Genomic DNA, 22,953 nt, shown 5'->3' with positions numbered 1-22,953 from the left:
AAACTAGCAGTGTAAATATGGAATTGTTAAAACAGAGTTAGGCTCTTAATTCACGCTGCTTAACAATTTCAACTTACTTCTTTGGAAGTTTCATTTTTTTCACTTTTTCTTCAGCACGTTCATCAGCAATTCCAACATGGCATCCTAATGCCAGCAGGGTTCTAGGGCACAGAAATCAGAGATTAATTACTGACAGTGTTTCTACATTTAGCATTCCTACTGTTTAAAGGCATACTGTAGTGCCTACAAACAGCACTATAAAACAAATGAGACCTTTGGAAATTACCACAATATAGTATGGAAAGATCAACACCAGCCTTTTTATATATGTAATAAACTTTCTGATAGAGCTAAGAAAATGCCACAAGATGTTCCTAAAATTTTTAGTAAAAATATGAGTAAGGTACTTCAAAATGGAACTATCATATCGTATATTTCATCTATGAGGTATCAGTTTGAAGATTCTCTGCCCTTGAAATATTTTTTCTGCTTTATATACTTATTCATATAACTGACATACTCATTCATACTGCTTCATATCCACATCTTCTAATGTTTTGTTAATTATATCACAGGTGACAAAAAGAAAAAAGGCAAAAAATATCACTTATTCTCAGAATGTGTCTTCTTTCTGAGGAAGCTATTATTTAGAGATTTCAGTTGGATCTGCATCTTTTTAGGACACACTACTGAAGAGAGAAGTGACAGCACAATACATGATAAGCACTAGGGCAAAACTGCCATCTTATTCAAGCTAGACAGTGTGTCATGTATCTACCACAAGGCTTATACCACAGAGCCACTGAACCAGCCCATTGTGGCCTGACTCTGCAAAATGCAGCTCATTTCAGAAAACAAATATTTATATAACCTTAAAACAGGTTCAACAGTATTAACTAATTTTCTGATTACTTCAGACTTCTTCTCTTCCTTATAGTCACACTGTTCAGCAGCATAAATTTTAAGGCTCATTTGTCTACAGGATTTGATCTGTAAGTTACTAACTATTTGTTTCTGCATTTATATTCAATGTTGTCTTATAAAGTCTTTCTTTAGTCTAGGTGCATTACTAAAATATTTACACTGAAATCAATAGAAATCCTAGACAAAAGTCAGAGACTTAACTTTGGAGTCTGATAAGAATTTCCTCAAAACCTGAGGATGATAACCATATTTTTGATAGAAACTGGTAACAGAAGAAATCACAGGTGTAAATACCTTGGACTCCATTCCAAATTTTCCTGAAGTGGAAGAAAGGTGTCAAACAAGGTTTTTATTTGTTCTTGCCACTAGCTAAAACAGTATTTTCTAGTCTTGCTTTAACTATATTTACTGTTCTTGAACTGACTGGAGAAAAATAAAAGAGCATAAATACCCTTGTAACATTATTTCTCTAGGCAGATGAATTGTCTGTTTCAAGGACATTCTTACAGCATATTTTTAGTGCTAGCTACAGGAAGTAAGTCCCACTGTTATGGACTGTGAACCCTGAATTAAAATTAGACAGTAAAATCAGAAATGAGGAAACAAATATCCAGTGGCCCCTTCCTGCAAAACACACTATCTGCTAAGAATACTCCATGCAGCTAAATTTCAACTGGCATAAATAGTACGTGATTCCTATGCAGCTATCACCAGCATAAGTAGGAGAACATATCTAATCATGAAATGCTAACTTCTGGTAACCCTAATTTTCTTGTAATGTAAGCTAGGAATTATCTCTACCCAAACAAAACAAATTCAAATAAGAGTGCCACAGGAGGATAAAATGACAGACTGTACTGGCAGAATCTGAAAGACCATTAATGCACTTCAAACCTAAGCAAGAAAAATAAAAGTGCCTGAATGCAACTCTCATCATCACAATGATACAAGTAATTATCACACAAGACTGAGTAAATACATAGAAATGGGAAAGTCAGTCACAAAATAATAACCAAGAACAACAACAAAAAAAAATACAAGACCAAACTATAAAATACAAGAATGTGCAGAAACAGTATAAATAAGCATATTTTAATCCCATGACATTTTCAGAGGCAACTCATTCCTGCATCTTGACATTTCATACAGTATGTAATTTTTATAGTTCATAAAAGTATTCAGTTGTACAGAAAAATATACACAGATCCAATATATGGAAAAGAAATGGTGTATCAGATAATATGAATCTTCCTTGGTTTCTAACTCTCTCATCTGGCAGCAAGACTGACAACAAACCACCAAGGAAAACACAATTACAATCAGCATATTCTCGATGTCTTGCAACTATTTCAAGTATGCAGTTTGAGGTAAATTATAAAGAAACTTATTAGGAGTTTTAAAATAACATTTTCTTTCCCTTTTTTCTCCCATCAAGGTTGACAGCTAGTAGATTAGACACATCCAGTACAGAAATAGTCAAGATAGCTTACAATTCAAGTTGTCACCTATCGATCACCTAGAAGTGATTAGTGCACTAATTTTTCTACATTTTCAAGCTTGTAGAAACAAACTGAGCAAGACTCTCCTAGTCCCTGTGCAACAGATGTCTACATGATAAATACAACTCGATACTACAAAATTAGAACTTCATTTTTCAGAAAACAACTAATATAAGAAAATAAAGACGACTTGGTTCAGTAAGCATACAAATTTTGAAAAACACAGAAGAACTGAATGCTTTATATTTCGGACACTATCCATTAAATGGAAAGACTCTTTCTAGAGTAAGCAAAAAATTACTAAAAAAAGAGCAATCCATAACTTGTAGGTTTATAAAATGAAAGCTTTTTTTGTTTGTTTTGACAGGGTTAGATTAGAAAAGCACTGAATCCTGAACCAGAAATCATGTAAGGACTCATTTAATTTTTTCAATACTTAGTGAAACATTAGCAGTGTGCATTTAATTAAGAGAGCATGATTTTTCTGCAGCCTGAGCCATATTATATCGAGTTTTCTAGGAAAAGATCCAGCTGTAGTGAATGTTAATGACATCATCTTTTGTACTTTCATAAAATAGAAAGGAAGAATGTATTCTGAATCCCTAGCACATTGCTCTGCTAACAGGAAATGCTCAAAAACTTTCCTTGTAATTCTAATATCTACCCATAGAAAATCTGAACTTACTTTCTTGCTTCCAGTTCAATTTCTCTCTGAATGCTTTACCTCTAAATAATGGCAAAATATCCCTCCAGAAACTGCTTAGCACTTATGGTCATAAATATGTTTTTCACTGAGTAGCTTATTTACTGTGGGAACAGTAGATCAGTAAATAGTGCAGAGAAGCTGGCCTGAAAAGAAATCTGCAAGTTCTTGAAGGAGTGTTCTGCATACCTTTCTACTATGAGGACATCAAGTCCTTTTATTGTGAGTGTAAACACTATATTGCACTATCAGTTTACATGGCAAATATTTTAATAATTAAATATTTCCAGAAAGGTAATATCACGTGTGGACATTCATCCTTTTCCAACTCCCTGAATAGGAAAAAGCAACTGTATTCTAACAAGAAAAAAAAAGAAAGAATAGATTTCAGATATGGGTGACTGAAGAACCACATCTACCATCGAGCATTTATCAGTTTGAGAAATATTTTTACATGTTGGCTACATGCAATGTTACATATGGAAGAAATTACTTACAGTAACAGATTTTTTAATTAATTCACAGCAAAGCAAGAACTCACACCTCCTTGATTGACAAAGCTGAGGTGAGAAATTGTATCTTTGTGAACCAGAAAACTAGATTATTTCAACAAACCCTTTAACGTCCCAATGAAATTTTCTAGCATTCCAACTGGAGAGCTTCCTTCCACAAAAGGAGAGAATGCCTGCTACTGTTTGTTCTGTGGCAACATGCACAGACAACACAGAAATAGCAGCAAGGGCTCCTGAAGGAAAGTTCTTAATTTAGTCATGTGCAAAAAATAAATATCTATTGAGCGTCAAAGTGTGTTTTATCAATAAAGAAAATTAAAAATAATTAAACAAAATTGAATTAAACCAAATAAGAAGTAAAGATTTTTTTTTCCAAAGCTTGGATCTAGTATTTTCCTCCTAGATGAAAACTGTCTGAATTGTCATTTCACAATCAGTATTACCACAATAATTCTAAAAAGACTATCAAAGTCATTTTTCAGTGCCAAATACATAATTCATTAATGTATCTCATGCCCTCATTTGCATATTATTACCCTCACCTACACATCAAATTTTAATTCGCATGTCAATTTATAATTCTGGAAATTGCATCTCCTTAAGAAACTCTAATTATAAACTTCAAAAGTTCTAGCGACTTACTTCAGTGTTTCAAGTGACATTTGCAAGTTATAATTTCTTTCCTGCTCCGGCAATTTCGAGAACTCCACTAAGCATGGGTGTTGCCTTTTGTTGTCATCTCTAACCTGAAAAAACAGTAAAGAAATAAGCTTAATATGCCTTAAAAACTGAATGAAATTTAAAACCAGTCCAATCAAAAAGCTGACCCTGTCAGAGTTACTCAAACTGGACAATACTTCAAAACAGAAAGTATTCTGTATACTCAGAGCATTGTCATTGTGTTCAAGCAATGCAGAATTTGCATTTTCAAATAAACTTCAGATTTGCATATCTCAAGTGGAATAAATGCTAATTTGTACATGCTGCTATACAGATGTTCACAGGAAATAGGCAAAGTTCAAAAACAGTGCAATCTATGTTTTAACATACAGCCATCAAGTACCGTCTCATCTTCAGCACCATGTTTGAAAAATTCTACATCCAGTTTGTATAAATACATTGATATAGATAGTACTGAAATCCTTACCCAGGGAAAATAACAATATAAAAGATAAATCTTCCCCATCTCTTACTTCAGAAAATGTTTGTTTCTGTTATTTCCAGTACCACAGAAGCAGAATGTGACTGTTCGGAGGTCACATATGAGTGGAATTTACTTTTACCGTAGTGATAGGAGAGCAGTACCAACTATAATTTACAAAATCCTACATTTAGGAACTTAAAAATTTGATCAAAACCATTTTTAACCCTCTCTGTTTCTACACAGTTTTAGTCTAATACTTGGCCATAACCAAGAAAGTCAACCTTGGAGGCTGGGATAATCAAGCACTCTACAGCTCTCAACATCTTGTGCTAGAGTTCAGCCAACAACACCTACAAAGGCTTGATAAAATACATTAGTTTGAAAATATTACCTAAAAGACCCCAGTGCAATTGTTAACATCTGCTCAGCCGAGACAAATTTTTTAACCATGTATTATAACATTTTTGTGTCAATCTTTGATGGAGCATAGTTCACCATTTATATTAACCTTTAAAGCTGAAAAGTGGAAGTTATTGAAAAATAACATTATTGATTTTTGATCAATCAGAAAATTCTGCTGGAAAACTGAATTTTAACAGTTGAAGTTAAGAAACCTAACTGTTACAATTTTTCAAAATTGATCGTTACACTACTTAACCTAATTTATTTAATCTCATGAAAAACAAACACATTTCTCTATAACATTTCTGAGTAACATAGTTTTTGCATTTTGATCCCAGCACATAATTCTCAGATTGAACAGCAGTCATTTGTTTATGTTTTGGATTGAAAAATCTTTACAGTCTCTAGGGGGTATTTATCTTGATTTGATGGGATTAATATTCTTTGGACAGACAATACAGGCAATTCAACTGTCAAACTACTTAGAAAAATAATAGAATATAAAATGAAAAATATCTTTTAGCAGCACTGAAACGTTTATTTACAGATTCCTAAGATCTATGGTAATCTGTATTAAAAAAAATTGAGTATAGTCTCTGTATTTAGATCTGTGTACAGATAATTTAAGTCTTGGACATCAGGTATTTTCCTCAGAATTCCAATATTAATTTGTGACACTATTTCTGTTCTACAACTACAACGTATAATAATTCTATTATATAGTCAAAATATTTGGTGGGTTACCTTCCCGTTTCTTTTTTTTTTCTGAGTACAAAATAAAAATCTACTGCCTTGCAAACACATTATATCAGTGGCAGAACTCATGACACCCATCAATTCTTAATTTTTGTGGCTGGTTTTAAATGTGCAGTGACACTGAACAGAAACAACGATATGCAGATACCTCTCCTGATTTCAATAGAGCATGTATTCAGACTTAAAATCAAGCCAATTAACAAACTCCATGATTTTTCTACATTAGCTTGCTATTTTACTTCATTACATGCATAGAATGCAGTAGTAATATGATATGCAATAGCAGGTATCACTTTGGTGGTATTACATACAGATCTGATGACGCAGATATGTAGGAGGAATATAAAATGATACAGCAGATTTTTTAAATAATTTGGAGGGTCATTTAAAGATTCTGTCTATTTGCCTTTAAACTTTCAGACTTGGTGAAAAAACACCACTAGGTGCTACATATAATGCATCTTGCTCTGAACTAAAAAGACAAAATCTAATATTAGAGGACTTGTGTGTGTATGAACAAGCTAATTTCTGTGCCATGCCTTCTCTCAGTACTCAGTAGATGCAGTGCAGGAATTCAGATAACTAGAATTGGCTTAAATGCAGATGATACAAAAATGGGAGGAGCTGTTGACTCCCTGGAGGGCAGGGAGGCTCTGCAGAGAGATCTCAACAAATTACAGGCCTGGGAAATCACCAACCATGTGAAGTTCAACAAGGGAAAGTGCCGGATTCTGCACCTGGGATGGGGCAACTCTGGATGTGCAAGACAGACCTGGGAATGAGATGCTACAAAGCAGTGCCATGGAAAGGGACCTGGGTATCCTGGTTGATGGCAAGTTGAACATGAAGCAGCAGTGCCCTGGCAGCCAGGAGGGCAAAGTGTATCCTGCATCAGGCACAGCATCGCCAGCCAGGCAAGGGAGGGGATTGTCCCTCTCTGCTCTGCACTGGGGTGGCCTCACCTGCTGGGGGCAGTTTTGGGTGCCACAATGTAAGAAAGATATTAAACTATTAGAATGTCCAAAGGAGGGCATTGAAGATGGTGAAGGCCCTTGAGGGGAAGCTGTATGAGGAGCAGCTGAGGTCACTTGTTCTGTTCAGCCTGGAGGAGACTGAGGGGAGGCCTCATTGCAGTTACAGCTTCCTCATGAGGGGAAGGGCAGGCACTGATCTCTTCTCTCTGGTGACCAGGGACAGGACCCGAGGCAATGGCCTGAAGCTGTGTCAGGAGAGGTTTAGGCTGGATGTTAGGAAAAGGTTCATCACCCAAAGGGTGGTTGGGCACTGGAACAGGTTCCCCAGGGAAGTGGTCACAGCACCAAGCCTGACAGGGCTCAAGAAGTGTTTGGGTGTGACTCTTGGGAATAGTGCTGTGGGGGGCAGGAGCTGGACTTGATAATCCTTGTGGGTCCCTTATTCTGTGAAACTGAAAATCATTTGTGAGGAACCAGTATGATTTAAAAAATCAACCTCCAGAAAATGATCAGCATATACTTTGTCACAATCCCAAAGCAAGCACATTCTACCACAATGCACTAAAGCTAGATAGAGAAAGCTAGGTAATTTAAAAGATTTAACACCTATTTTTATTTTGAACATAACTAACTTTATCACTGCTTAATTCAATACTTATCATATATAGTTTAAATAGTGTTCAACTGTACAATTAGACTCTTAATGATACATAATGGTACACTAAGAGTTCCTGCAGATTGCTTCACAGCTGGTATGATTACACCACAATTAAAATGTTTTGACACATTAATTTAACTGAGGTTTTGCATTTGATTTGATGGAGAAATTAACTACAACAAAATCTAGAGGTCTTCTCTGTTAATCATATATTTTTAAGTACTGCTGTAAGACACACCAAATACAATACCTATGCCCACTTACCTTAATCTGTAACCTGAACTCCTCAGAAGACCAAAATCTTTTTAGTAACAAAAATAGAATACATACATGTTTTTACACATATCTAGTACCTACTGCATGTTTCTACATACTCTTCACAGCAATCTCTCTTCATGAAACAGCATTTGGGATACAATTAACAAGCTTGTATAATTTTTTACTGGTCGACTTTAAAACAAAATTTTTTTTCATACTCCATGAAAATAGGAAAGAGATAAGAAAATAGTTATGTAGAGCACCTAATACAGGCACGAGACTGAAAAGTGGAGAAAAGGAAGGCAAAAATCAGATTTAATGGAATTTCCTATAGGCAATACTTATTTGGGACTTCTAAAAGAGTAACGTCAGTTAGCACACGAAAAGAGAACCAAGCATAACTGTTTTCATTGGCTTACTCCACCAGTCAATTGAACGTCTTGCTCCAAGAACAAATAGGAGGTGAAAAACTCACTATGTGCTTTCTGTGCTGACAGTTAGACTGAAAACTTCAGCACCAAATAGCTTTAATACAAGAATTTTTGTTCAGAAATGCACAAGCACTGTTGGTTTCCACATGCTTTCGGTGGGAAGGTGTTTAAAATCTTACTAATTTTGGGGAGAAGATGAAAAATGCAGTCCCGCTAGTACATTGAAACCAGTGTGCTGAATCATACTATGCAATTAACAGAAGATTAATTTGGAAGGTACATACTGGTCCATACTGCCAGCCAAGTTCAATCTTATTCATAACCCAAAGTTCATGGATGTTCTCTGCTAATTTTTCTCTAATCCTTTCCAGGTGGGGAGGCAAAACAATCTAAAAAGAGAAGAGATAAGAGAGGAAGAAGCTATTACAAATAAGTTGCTTGACATGCCATCCAAACTTTCATAACAAACTTTATACAGACCAGATCTCTCAACAAACCCAAGAAAAAATCAAGTTTGGGACCCAGTGCAAATTCAACCAAATAAAGTAACATAGGCCTATAATATGTGTGTGTTTAAAAAGGAACATGCAATCTTTCCATTTCCATACCTGGCTAGTATCTACAGGAACTGGAGTGAAAGCTGCTTGTGATAGAGAGACAGTGGGACCCAGTAGGTCTCTTGTATAGCTACGATCTTGTTTGTACTCTCGGCTGTGCTCCACTTTCAGCTTCTCTTTTGGTAGGACAGCTTCAAAGCATGGAGCATATCCAGGTGGAGGAAGGAACTTGAACTCTCCATGGCGACCTCCAAGCAAGAAACGAACCCTGCAAACATCAGAATTACTTTAGATAACCAAGACACCTCTGGGGTAAAGCCTAATCAGTCTCTAAGCCTAAAGAATATTAAATGCTATTTTAAAAGAAAAAAAAAGAAAAGGGAAAAAAGTCAATGTTGCAGCTTCTTTGCAGTGTTTACAGTTCAATTTTCTCCAACTGCTGCTGGAGTTTATGATGCAGGAGTTTGAAAAAAACATGGGAAAAGTAAATGATTCTTTTTTCTAGTTAATTTTACTTCAACAAAGGCATTCTAAGTCATGAGACCAATAATCCCTGAGAGAGAGAATAATCAGTTTACTCAGCACAACTATAAAGTAAGCAGCAGCCTTTTGAGTCTCTAAAGGCAGAGATTATAACCCAGAGTAATCAATCAAGCACTTCAGAACTCTGTCCATCGAGGAAAAGCCTCCGTTCAATCTCATTTGAGAAATGAGCCTAAAAAACCCCGTGGTTCTTTCTTTTCTCTCACAAAACACTAAATCCTTAGGACACAATACAAAAACTCCTATATTTCCTTCCCTAAAACTTCTTTTTGTCTTATTAGTGGAAACCCAGGCGAAAGCACTCTTTTATTCACGACAAAAAGGTAAATACGTCATGGTCTTTTGTTACTGTAAAATACAATCAATGAGGTAATAATGGTATAGCAATGACATAATACCAACATGACATAGCAACGACATAATACTGAAAAATCTTCCTAGAACATTGCCACCCCGAAGAAATCAAAAAACACCCAAAAAATTAGCCTTAAACCAGAAGAATTTTGTCTCTTTTCTGCTTACTGAGTATCTTACAAGATTCTTGTTAATGCTATACCAGTATATACTCAAAAACTGCATGCAGCACACAAATAATAATTTCTCTGATAATGGAAATAAAGAATGCAGGCTTATAATTTTGCATTTTCTAGCATGCAGATCTATAGTTTTACCACATTTTATCTCCTGTTCTTTCAAAGGCAAAGTCTAAAGACGTGTATTTTGCATTTGGAATAAGAGGTGGGTGTGTGCTCTATATGATTGCTCTTAGCTTCTGTGGTATTCTTTGAATGATCCCTCACGGAGCATTGCTCTGCCTCCAACAGAAATCAGCTTTCAGCCTTCACCTTTACCAGTCCTGATAAAGCTGGTCTCCCCGCTGGAACACCACACAATCTTTTTTAATATTATAGTTTCAAACTGCTCAATACATGGAAGCAGAAGTCTGGTACCTTAAGTGTGACTTGAAATTTTATAGAAAACCAATACAACAACCAGAATACAGATCAAATTCATATTAACTCATGCTGCTAAAAAGTGTATGACCACCATTTCTTATGGTAAGTGCAAATAATGCCTCTTTAAATAATAGCTACTACCTCATAACAGGTGAGTTAGGGAAAATATATTTTTAATATCAAAGGCTGATGCAAAATGCTACCCTGGAGTGAATGTGTAGCAATATGTCAGCAAAGAAATTATTAAGAAGGTGTTTCTAAGATATGTCTGCAAACCACCAGAATACACTGGTGTGCTGAAAAACAAAAGATGCACTGTGTCTTCAGGACTTCTTTGTAGCTCTCACTATCCAAGAACTGGAACTTAGCCAAAAAAGCAGATGGCAGAAAGAGAAATGAGAGCAGACAGCCAGGGAAATATTCAGCATATTCATGTATGCAGGAAAAAAAAAAGCAGACTGGAGAAAAAAAAAAAAAAAAAAAAAAAAAAAAAAAAAAAAAAAAAAAAAAAACAACTCCATGGGATGCTAACTTTATTCCTGCAGAGAAGCTGACGACTGGGAAGAAGAGGCCATCTATGTTGAAGTTTTCAAACATTCCTTGAACTGGCTGACCATTTATTCGGAAAGAGATGCTGGGGGCACTCAGATCCAAACAGCAGCTAATAACATCATCAGTTCTTAATAGATGTTGATTGGGAGAATTTACTGTTCGTGCTACACAACCTATGGAAGTAACAGAGACACATTTAGTGAAACTTATGAAAACCCCTCTGGTTTTCACAGCAGCCTAAAAAAAGAGAAAGACATCACTACAGAGCACAAGCATATTAATACACAAATATCTAACCTATAACATCCAAGACCCGATGTTAAGCTTGCAATATAGTGAATAGCAGCATACAGTCATGTCAATACAGCTATTTCAATCATAAATAATAAAACTCAATTACATTAATGTAAGTGAAAATAATTACTGATATCCATAAAAAGAGTCAAAACCAAGAAAAGTACATTTTATTCCTTACAATACGTAAGTGCTAACTGAAAACAGCCATTAGTATCTAATATGAAACTTAGTATACTTTTCTAAAGAATGCTTCATAATTTGACAAAGAAAACTATTCACTGTGAATTATTTCTGGAAAATTAGGTAATCCCTGTTAATGGCCACATCATGGTACTCTTGCAAACTTGTATGAGATGATACTACTCAGTTTCATAATTAAACTGCAAACCAGCATTTTTCAGCAATATACAAAGATGAAATTTTGAGGCATATATATCCAGTAATATATGTATTTTTAATCAGTTTTTATTAATTCTAAAGGATTCTTCTATTTTACATCAAATTACATTTACACAAGCAGAGCTTCTTCCCAAGAGAAATAAGCTATAGAATTCAGAAATAGAAAGTGATTGTGTCTGAAATTTTCTGCCATCTACTGCACAGAATTTTGGAAAACCATAGAAGCTGTATGAAAACATGTCTACTCATGTTTTCCAAAAATAACTTTTGCACTGCCTGCAAGAGATATGCCATGATGCATACTAAGAACAGAGCACTAACCTTTTAGCTGGGGTGTCCAAGTTTTGTAAACATGAAGGACTTAACTAGCACTACATTTCCAAGAAGAAGCTTCTGTTTTTAACAGAAGCAAAAATGTAAATCTCAATAATTTTTCTACAAGTGAATTTTCATATACATATCACCCTGACCCCCAAGGAAAAAAAATACCAACACTTCCAAAACTCTGTACCAGTAAAATGACTTTGTGATACTGCCAGATGAAAATATCACAGCTGAGAGTTAGTTTAAAATAAATCACAGAAAGGGACAATTATTTAATGGCAGGGATAACTAAATGCTATAAGAGCTACCAATGAAGAGTGGATATTTCATCTCCTTAAAACACACTACTTGAGACCAGATGCCGTTTTAGACACTAAAATTTAGGCAAATATAAGTTATGGAGATAACGCAAGGCTGACTGCTAACAGAAATATGTATTGGTAATTGATGAATACCCAGTAGATCAAATTATCTCAATGCCTTTTCTGGCCCTAGACTTTAAAGACCTATGTGACTTCTCCACAATAGGTATATCATCTCAGGACTGAAGAACCAAATGTAAATTATATGTGATTCTCATAAAGGCTTGGCCCAGAACAGAAACTTGGGGGCAGAAATTATTGTTGCTATTCATTAATACAATAAATGTTTCATGCTAAGAAGGTTACTCTTAAAATACCATTGCAGAGACTTATCAAGATGCAGCCTGGGATTATAGAAGCAAAACAAAGGCCATGATTTTCAATATGCAACTACCTAAAGTTCTTCCAAGTTTGAGAGGTATGTATGTGTTACGCAATAGCGTCAGTGAAGAAAGACACACATCTTTTCAAATCTACCAGCCGCATCCACAAGAGATACAAAAATTTGCAGATCCAAAGGTGGTCTGACTTATTTTTTTTGGCAGGATTACTGACTTGAGAACCACAAACAAAATTGTTCATTTATTCTGTTGTTACATTTCTGATTGAAATTTTGCAGTGGGTAGAAAAATAATTTTGATTTTCAGTAACCTTTTGTTTCCTGCCTAAAAGTGACCTTAGGTACAAAAGCTATCTTGGTTAGCTCATTATTTTCTGGTTCTTCTGTAATAATACTTTATCTGTCAAACGCAGTCACGACACTTTTAATGATACCATTAATTATACATCATTGTTCCAAAGTAATTCTCACTATACATGAGAGGCAAAGTAGCACCTTCTTTCCTAAGATGCCACTCCAGTTGATATGCTATTATTTATTAATAAAATCCATTGCTATTTTGATTGGAACATTCTTTTGAAATGTAAAACTGTATTCTTTTCCAAGTATCAAGTCACAACGCCTCAGTGCTGCAAAAACTTTAGATGATGCAGCTGACTCACTAAATTGTCTTTCTTGTCTGCTAAGGTGCTTTAGAAAACCTGTTCATATCTATATAGTGGAAAGAACTGCCAGTCCAATGAGCCTTTCCCAGTTTTCAGCCAATTCTATAGTTCATCACTGCCCAATAATCTCTCAAAAATCAAAAGAAAAAACATTTTTCTCAGCAAGGTGAAATCACAGTAAGATCTCCTTTCAAGGAGTTCAGGACTGTCTAACTGTAGGACTACCCATTCTAAATGATATCTGGGAATCTTTTCACAAAAGTTAAACCTTCTAAAAAATGATCAAGAAGAAGAGAACAAGCTATCATTATTCTGATTTTGCTGAGCTAATCCAATTTGAAGAGATAATAAGGTATTTATGGTAATAACAGTAAATAAAAATGCTTTACTGAGTTCAGCTTTCTCTAATACTAGAATCTTCATTCATAAATTACTATTAACAAATAGATCCAAAGTTAGCCAAGAACATTTTAAAGATGAATACCGGAGCAAATACATCATATGCAAGCTAGGAATGTGATTCTGCAAGTCTTGCAATAATCAGTCAGTCTTAATGTAAGCAAATAAAACATCACTACGAAAAAAATCTTGTTTTAAATGTATGGCAAAAAACATATTTAAAAATCTTCTTCATACCTAAAGTATTTCTGAACTTCTAAAGACCAATAATAAAAACCTGTCTTGAAAAAAAAACAAACCGCAAATCAAAAATGGAGAGTCCGGTGAATTAAATGTCTCAGACTGTTCTTACACTACAATATAGGATTTACAGATCCAGATGACTGGCTTTGATACTTCAATTTTTGCAGCTTTGAAGGTCTAAATAAAATCTTCATAGTTACTATGAACACATAGTCCTCCTAGCCCCCTGCAAAGTCCTAAGCTGAAATATGAATTACTAGTCTATTTGATTACTTCATATACACCAATTTTTTTTCAATACAGAATGTCAGTTTAAATCATATTCTGATATAGGGTACTGTTTCTGTATGTTCCAGGTGTCAGCTGAAATAACTGATTCACTTTGCTGCTGTTGAAAAGAAATTTACTGGGATTGCAAACACAATTATAATGTTTAAACAAAAGTAAACAACAACAAAATACCCAAGAGAATACCTGACCACAGATGTAGACCATCAAAGCCATAGGAATATAAGTCATCACCAACACCATTTCCTCCCCATTCTGCTCCTCCCCCTGGGTAGGGTGAGTACCCTTCTGTTGAAGCCCAGCCCACTCGTAGATGAGTTGATTCTGCGGTCACAAAGGGCTCTAGATGGTCCACCATAAGTTCATAGTACCATTTTCTGTATTGGGCAGAGCCTTCACTAATCCCCAAGAAGATGTTGGGTCGCATGCTTAAACAGAAAGAATAAAAATAGTTATTAAAATCTTATCTCAAGGACAAGATGAACTGCTGCATACTTTTCATTGTCTCAAATTTCAAGCTTGTTTTGTGTGATTAAAACAACAGAAGTAATTTTACTTCAAGGAATCACATAGATTACCAGGTTGGAAAGGACCACAAGGATCATCTGGTTCAACCTCTCTTGACAAAACCACAGTCAGGACTAGATGGCCCAGCACAATGTCCTGCTGTCTTATAAGTGTCCCATATTAGGTAATCCACCATTTCCCTGGTGAGATTATTCCAATGACTGATTCTTGTCATCATGAAAAATGTTACTCTTTTCTCCAATCAGAATCTCCCTAGGAGAAACTTGTACCAATTACCCTTTGTCTTTTCCATGTGACTCCTTACAGAAAGAGAATATCCTTCTTCTTTATAGCAACCCTTTAAATACTAGAATGCAGTAATGTTTCCCCTAAGCCTTCATTTCTCAAGGCTGAACAAACTCAGTTCTCCCAGCCTTTTGTCATCTTTGTGGACCTCCTCTGGACCTTCTCCAGCCCGTCCAGATCTTTGCTGCATAGCAGCAACCAAAACTGAACACAGTATTCCAGGTGTGGCCTGACAAGCGCTGAATAAAGTGGGATAAAGCTTTCCTTCTCTCTGCTGTTTATGTCCTTGTTGATGCAGCCCAACATCCCATTGCCTTTCTTTGCCACAGCAGCACAGGTTCATACTGAGCTTGCTGTCCGCTGGGACCCCAGGTCCCTTTCCACAGAGCTGCTCCCCCGGCAGGCAGATCCTGGCCTGTGCTGCACTCCTGGATTCTCTTTTCCCATGTGCAAGACATTACATTTGTCTTTGTTGAACTTGATAAGGTTCTTGTTAGCCCACTCTTCCAGCCTATGCAGGTCTTCCTGCAGGCTGGCTCTCCCTTCCCACGTGTCCACTTCACCACTCAGTTTGGTATCACTGGCAAGCTCCATCAGGGGAGATTGATCCCATCACCCAGAGCACTCAGGAAGGTATTAAACAGCCTTGGACCCAAAATCCATCCCTGGGGACCCCACTTGTGACAGTTTCCAGTTTGAAAAGGATTTACCACCCCCTCTGGGTGTGGCCAGGCAGCCAGTGCCCACCCACTGCACAGACCCCTTGTCTCCACCCTAAGGCATCAGTTTCTCTGGGAGGAGCCTTTGGGAAACTATGGAAAGGTTTGGAGAAATACAGGTAGAAAATGTCCACCACTTATTCCACATCAACCAAGCAAATGAAGCCAAAAGCTGACCTGCATTATATGTCTATATCTGTCTGCACCTCTTCCTGTAACTGGTAAAATGGAAAAAGGGGTAGCTTGAGCTCCAATACTTTCCACTTGCACTCCCAAAGCTTTATAGTCTTTCTTAATTCTGTCCAGGTTTCAGCTTGCAGTACCGTTTATACTCCCATGAGAAGAGTAACAATGGATGGTAATCTTTGCTCTGGACAAGTTGAGGCACCCTGCAGGCAATATCTCTGACCCGAGCTCTCAGAAGGCAGCATTTTTAGTTATTTATTCATTTATTTATTCTGGTGAAAATGGTCTATACATTTTAAGTAAAAAATGTTCGCTTCAGTAACTGAAACAGCGTCCTCACTCAGATACCAATAATAATTAGTTTATGTGTTTGAATATTTAATAGATGTTAGATCCTGCAGAAAAAAATTCCCACAGCTATTCAACAAATTACCATTGTAAATGTAGTAAGTACACATTGCAGGTTTAATTTTACATAGCAAACTGCATTCTGTAACACTGACTATACATTCAAGAAAATAACATTTTAAAAGATACAAAAGTGAAGTGTCAATCTATTTCAAAATTCTCTTGTACCTCTTGCTTCTTTGTTCCAAGTCCTGTATAACTCAGTAATTTGCAGTGGTTGTGGAAATCCTTAATATCAATGTGATGTTCCTACTGCTACTCTTTCTACAGTACTTCACAAGACTACTTAAAAGGCCAGAATATCTAGATAAATAGCAATATGTAGAGTCATATATCTAAAAGGTCACAAGGGGGGAAAAAAGGAAAAAAACCTATGCTTTTCTAATCTGATTTTTGGGATAATATTGAATACACACTCTCATCCCAAAAAAATCTGTCTCCAGACAGTCATTTCTGTGTCAGCTTTGTACTAAGAAAGCCATTCCATCTTGAATTAAAGCCATAGAGCACAGAAGTATCCAAAATCAATACCAGCTATATTTCTTCAATGGTTGGTTACCCGTATCTCAAAAAGCTTTTAAACTTCTAGACTGAATGTATGTAGTCTTCACATTCCTCCACTAGACTGGGTTATTACTTGTATAAAGATTTTGTTTCTACATTCAAGCTGACTAATCAACAAAAATGTAGCTCTAAGCTAGTCCCAATGTGCTTCCTGGTAGAGGGAATGACGGGGGGAGGAAGAAGGGCTGGTATGGGTGGTTAAATACAAGTGCAAAAACAGACTTTGCTGACCTGGTTGCTTACAAAATAACTAGTTTTATCAGAAGCATATGGGTTGTCTTTTGCCAGATGTTTAGGTATAGGTACTCTTCGCATTGTTCCAAGTCAAAAATTTAATGACCTTAAAAACAAAATGTGTTTGACAAAAGCTATCTTCCAGAAAAGTCTATTATTTGTAAATTATTAGCAAGATCACCAAATCCAATCATTTTTCCCTGAACACAGTAGCACTTTATTATGCTTTTGTCCAGACCTCACAATTTAATCAACCTAATCAGCCAAATTAGTCTTGTTCAAAAGTGGTTTGTGAATAGAATTTTCCAATTTCCTGGAAAAGTACGTTAAACACCAATATCTTAGAAAGTTCCAGTAATACCTTGGAAAGTTCTTTTGTCAAATATTTTTGGGACAAGGTATGTATGTCTTAGCCTAACACTAAATTTCTTCAATGTTTCCTTGGTCTTATTGACTTTTGAAAAAATTTTTTTTCCTTATAATTGCAAGAATAAGAATCTTCTCATTCACTACTTTCTAATGCAAAGCAAAAATATGGAACAAATAATTTGCTTTTTTAAAATTTTTTTTTTATTTTTTTTATTTGGGAAAGACAAGTTTATTTTCCTTGTATGAGATCCAAAGTCATCTCAGAAGCTCAATCATAGAATTGCAGAATCATTGAGGCCAGAAAAGACCTCCATGATCAAGTCCAACCTTTGAACAAATATCTTCATGACAATTAAACCACAGCACTAGGTGCCATGTCCAGTCATTTCTTAAACACTTCCAGGGATGATGACTCCACCGCTTCCCTGGGCAGCCTGTTCCAATGCTTAACAGCCCTTTCCATGAAAAAAGTCTTCCTGATGTCCAACCTGAACCTCTTCTGGTGCAGCTTGAGGCTATGGCCTCTTGCCCTGTCACTGGTTGCTTTGGAGAAGAGGCTGGCCACCACCTGGCTACAGCCTCCATTCACGGAGTTTTAGAGTGTGATAAGGTCTCTCCTGAGCCCACTCTTCTCCAGATTAAACAAACCAGTTTCCTCAGACACTCTTCATAAGACTTGTGCTCCAGACCTTTCAACAGCTCCATTCTGTTCTCTGGACATGCTCCAGCCCCTCAATGTCCTCCTTGTAGTGAGGGGCCCAGAACTGAACACAGTACTCCAGGTGTGGCCCCACCAATGCCAGGTAAAGAGAGACAATCAGTTCCCCAGATCCTTTAGCCTGAAGTAGCCTCCTTATACAGTGTGGACTTTTTATGCTTTTCAACATCTAATAAATCCTATGGACTCTGAATTATAAGTACTATTTCTGTGTTTCAATTTTCATTCTCAATAAGTGATTGAGACTTTTAAAAATTAACAAGTTTGAGACAGAAGATCCCACAGATCTTCACACAAAGCCACATTCTTTAGCCTCAGCATAAATTAAAACTCTGGAGAAACATGTACTTAATATTTGTAAATGATACTTTACCAATTTAAGATTTTACTAGCTTCATCTCGTTATTAATGTCTGCTTGAAGGTAGCTTCTGAAACTCTGGAGTGGAAGGAAGGGTGAAGGCACTGTCTAAATATTCCAGGCACTGGTGAAGGTGATTAGCACAAAATTCTTAATTTTGACCAAGGGTGATTAGGAAATCCTCACAAGGTCATGAATGTAAAGGCAATCACAGGACATCAGCTGACAATGCTTTGAATGCCCAGTTAGATCTGAACCATAATCTTCAGAAGACACTACAGCTCTGCAGACTTAAAACAGCTTCAGGCAGCTATAGCTTATGACAGTTCTCTCTGACCCACGTTTCAAATTTAATCACTACTGCAAAGGGAATTTAAAATCCTAGTAAGAATAAAATATCATAACAAAAGTTTTGGAAGTAAAAGAGATTTTCCATAGTGACTCTTTATTTTAAGCACAAGTTAGGTTCTTTTGCTTTGTTCATAGATACAGATTTTTTTCTTTTTCTTTGTACCTGCTCACATGGTTGACAAGACGTGTCTGTAAGAGCAGATCTCTTCCTGGCAGGAGATTATCACATATTAGATGTTGATTAGACCTCACAGCTACTCCGTGACAAACACAGAGAGAACACAAAACATCCAAAACCTGAAAAAAAAGATTCTTTTAATCTTAAATACTTTTTCATTATCATTGTTAATTACTTCAGGCAATGTAATGCTCTATACCTTGTTACTGGAAGACATGTAATGGTATGTAATTCATCCATCACAGTGGTTTTATTTTAGAACAATTCTGAAATTCTCCTAACATTAAAACATTATTCTCGCTTCCCTTGAGAATTGGTATGTATCAATGTTTTTGCCAAAAAGAAGGTAACATTCCTCTTTGCTTCGTCAAACTGCTCATATACATTTTAGGAAAAGTTTAATTCCTCATTATCAAAACAGCATTAAAGTATTTGAAATTAACTTCCACACAGAAGAATGAGCATGCTTTGTTCACAAACGTTCATCTAAATATACTTGTTTAGTCTTTACCTACCTTATGGTTTCTCCCATGTTTGTCCAAAAGACAGATGATTGATTTAATATGTCCTTCCTTAATAATGTTTAGAGCTTCTGGGCTTTCCACCAACACACAGTGTAAAACCTCTAGAATTCCTTGGGGAAAAAAAAAAAAAAATCTCTTCAAAGCGCATACAAAGTCATAACTGTACATAATAGTTCATAATCTGCTGCTCAGTAACATGAAATAGTTTCAAAAATCATTGTATATGACAAAAAAAACCCCATAAAGCGGCATGAAGAATTGCCATGAAGAATCATTAATGTTAAATCATAATCATAAATCATTAATGTTAATCATAAAGCTCCTGGACCAAGTCAACACCTGCTTTAGGATCTTCTACCTTTGGGAAAGACAATATTGTACATGCAGTGCATAATTATCAGCTGCTAAAGTTGTTGCCACAATGAGAAAAAAATCAAAGGGGCTGAAGGAAAGCTGAGAAGCAGTCTTAAATCTAGAAATATGCAATTCCTATTAGCAATGTACAGCTCTCATCATTCTGTCTTCAGCCTTTTATTCATTCAAGCCATGTCTCCAAACACACAGCTTAATCCTTGCAAAGCAAATTCCATAGCATGAGTCTTCTGCTCTTTGCCATGCTCTTTCCATTACAGGAAAATGTAGCTCTCCAACTCCCCTTGATGTGGGAAAAATAGTGTTTTTGTCAGATGGTTCTGTCTCAGTAACAGTACTGTGGCCTGTCTTTGATCCTAGTGAGGAAGAGAACATCAGCTGCTACAGATAACCTACAGCACCATCACTGTTTATCCCCGTACTATTTAATGTTTTTTCCAGCGGTCTGGAGGGACACATGCTGTCATTACTAATAAAGAGTAGGGATTATTCAACGACTGAAATGTAGAAAAGGTGGAAGACAACAGATACAGTGACAATTTGATTCACCCAGTAAACAGGCTTCAAACAAAGTATGTTGTTTAATATATTTGAAGACAGTCACGTATATGTAAACAGAAAATGCACGTAGATAATGAGCTAGAGGTGAACTCCCAAAGTGATTCTACAGCCCTGAAGGTTTAAGCACAAGAAGCCTCAACTATAAATTAAAGAACATTCTAAACCTGAATTTGGCAGTGGTATGATCTGGGTTGCAGTAGATGTGCACTTCCATTATTCCACCATTCTATGATTCTATGAATACTGACAGTAAAAATGTTGTTAGAAAGGATAAAAACCTAAGAGTCATGAGAGCAAGCCAAAAGAGTAGATGCTCTGTAGAAACACAGTAACACAGTCCACCCAGCTTGCAAACTAGACTAGGTCAGGGGTCACTGACCATGGTCAAAATACCTAGGGAGGTTAAAAAAGTGTTACAAAAGTATCCTTATTCTAGAGGGGTAATCTGTAAAAAGATGAACAATTTTGTGTGTCACAGTGATCTGGGAATGCACAAAACACATTACATTCAAAATCTGGTAACTGGGCGTTTGCCACCTCTCATTGTAGCACTGAAACACACTTTATCAATATAAATAGTAATGCAGTAATAAATGATACTATTTAAGTGTGGCAACCATATCCATGGAGTTTTCTATAGGTAGTCATAACCTTTTGTCTTAAAATAGTACACAAAGTTTATTTACTAATCTTAACATTTTCAATAACAGAAGTAAAAATACTTTGAAGATGTAAACATTCGAGAATAAATGCATGCTTATCAATTAGATCCAGCTGCCCCAGCACCTTCTTGAATTACTACAGCATCTGAATGCTAATTACCAAATACATTTTGCTCCCTGTGTTTCAGAAAAAAATTGCATATGAGTGAACTGTGTCTGTTCCAATTGATTCATTTTTAGATTGTCTACATTAAAGACAACTAGACTTGTTCCAACTTCATTGGAGTTGCTCAAGGCATTAAAGCACTAAGCATTTGAATTTAATACAAATGTCACAAACAGTATGATATGCAGAGTTCATGGTAAGGAGAGTGAAAGTTTTCTTAATGACTAATGGATCAAAGGAAGCATGTGTTTTCAGGACAATTTGTTGACTTGTCTGATGTCATATTGCAGAATACTTGAATAAAATGCATGCACTTAAAGAGAAAAATCCTCAAAACGTGGTATTATCTGGTTCCAAAAAACCTTAACTTGAAGCATATTTGTGTTAAAGAAGCTTCCCTGTACAACAACCATCCAGTAGCCGCTATGGCAGTCATTCTTGCACCACCTGAGCTCAGACCATGGCCCCTTCACAGCTACACACCCCACACTTGCACAGTCAGACCAGGTTTCCTCACCAGCTCTACCCCAGGTTTCTCATAGCAGAATCTCAGATGTCCCAGTCCTTAAAATAATTTCATTGTGGTGCAATAACTAACAAAATAACAACTCAAGCTGGGTGCTACCAAGGACAGATCCTGAACACAGGAACCTGAGATTACCTCAGGTGTTTAGAGCATGGTGCTAATAACACCAAGTTTGTGGGGTCAATCCCTGTACAGACCATTTACTTAAGAGTTGGACTCAGCGATCCTTTTTGGTACCTTCCAACTCAGAACAATCTGTGAATTTGTGGGCACCTGGGCTTTTATACCCCTACAGTCTAAGCATGCAGAAATCTGGGGATCTTCGACACCTGCCATGTCTCTGAGTGTCACCTGCCTGGTCCACAGATTCCTGGGACCTTTGCTATGCAAAGAGTTAGCAGTTCAAGTCTTCTCATCTGACCCAGAGCTCAACCAGCAGCTCACACCACAGGCTGCAAACAGAGCTTTCTACACTAAATGTAGTCCTCAACATTAGATTGCTAAAGGTATTCTACCTTTTTACCTATGTTTTAATGCCTTTAAAATTATAGGAGGGCTAGTTAATCCCATCTGGAACATATTTCAGAGTGAAAAACTAATCTAATCTTAATTTATGGATTGAAGAGACAGCTGAAGCATTTGCATTGCAGTTCTGTGATCTCTCACTTCTAATGTGGTCTACTCTCAGACATATTTCTACTTGGATAGATAATAATTTTCCCTCTTTTGCTTCAATGAAGCTCAAAAAATGAATCAATTTCTCATCAAATTTGTACAATCAATACACAGTTGCTGTTTACATATTTAATGCCTCTGTTCTGTTTTCATAACACTTTTAGTTCAAGGACAAGAAAAAAGTGAAAACTAGAATTTTATAGATAACATTTGGTAGCACCAAGTCTTTATTGCAACACATTCAAGAAAACTCATTCAGAAGATGTAGCTGACAACTTTAATGTTGAAGGTGAGCTTAATTTTGGTGTGATTAACAGAATATGGTGTTTCTTCCTCATAAACACTTTACCTCAGAAAAAATTATTTTACATGAATATATGTA

The 22,953-nt window shown here is 36.2% G+C and overlaps 1 protein-coding gene across 1 annotated transcript in view; it reads right to left on the bottom strand.

Moving 5' to 3' along the window:
- The window catches only part of RYR2 (ryanodine receptor 2), a gene marked incomplete at both ends in the record, with an annotated part of 390,473 nt that overhangs the window by 160,981 nt on the left and 206,539 nt on the right, over positions 1–22,953 (bottom strand). Inside the window, 8 exons of the mRNA XM_082276741.1 lie at positions 78–161; positions 4,281–4,384; positions 8,546–8,650; positions 8,870–9,086; positions 10,850–11,042; positions 14,373–14,614; positions 19,071–19,204; positions 19,601–19,719. Coding sequence (XP_082132867.1) covers positions 78–161; positions 4,281–4,384; positions 8,546–8,650; positions 8,870–9,086; positions 10,850–11,042; positions 14,373–14,614; positions 19,071–19,204; positions 19,601–19,719 — 1,198 coding nt within the window. The remainder of the gene's footprint in view (positions 1–77; positions 162–4,280; positions 4,385–8,545; positions 8,651–8,869; positions 9,087–10,849; positions 11,043–14,372; positions 14,615–19,070; positions 19,205–19,600; positions 19,720–22,953) is intronic.

The sequence above is a fragment of the Coloeus monedula genome, assembly GCF_965178545.1.
Source record: "Coloeus monedula genome assembly, chromosome: 2".
NCBI classification, from domain to species: domain Eukaryota; kingdom Metazoa; phylum Chordata; class Aves; order Passeriformes; family Corvidae; genus Coloeus; species Coloeus monedula.
The sequence above is the reverse complement of the archived record's forward strand: the minus strand, read 5'-3'. Positions and strand labels throughout refer to the sequence as shown.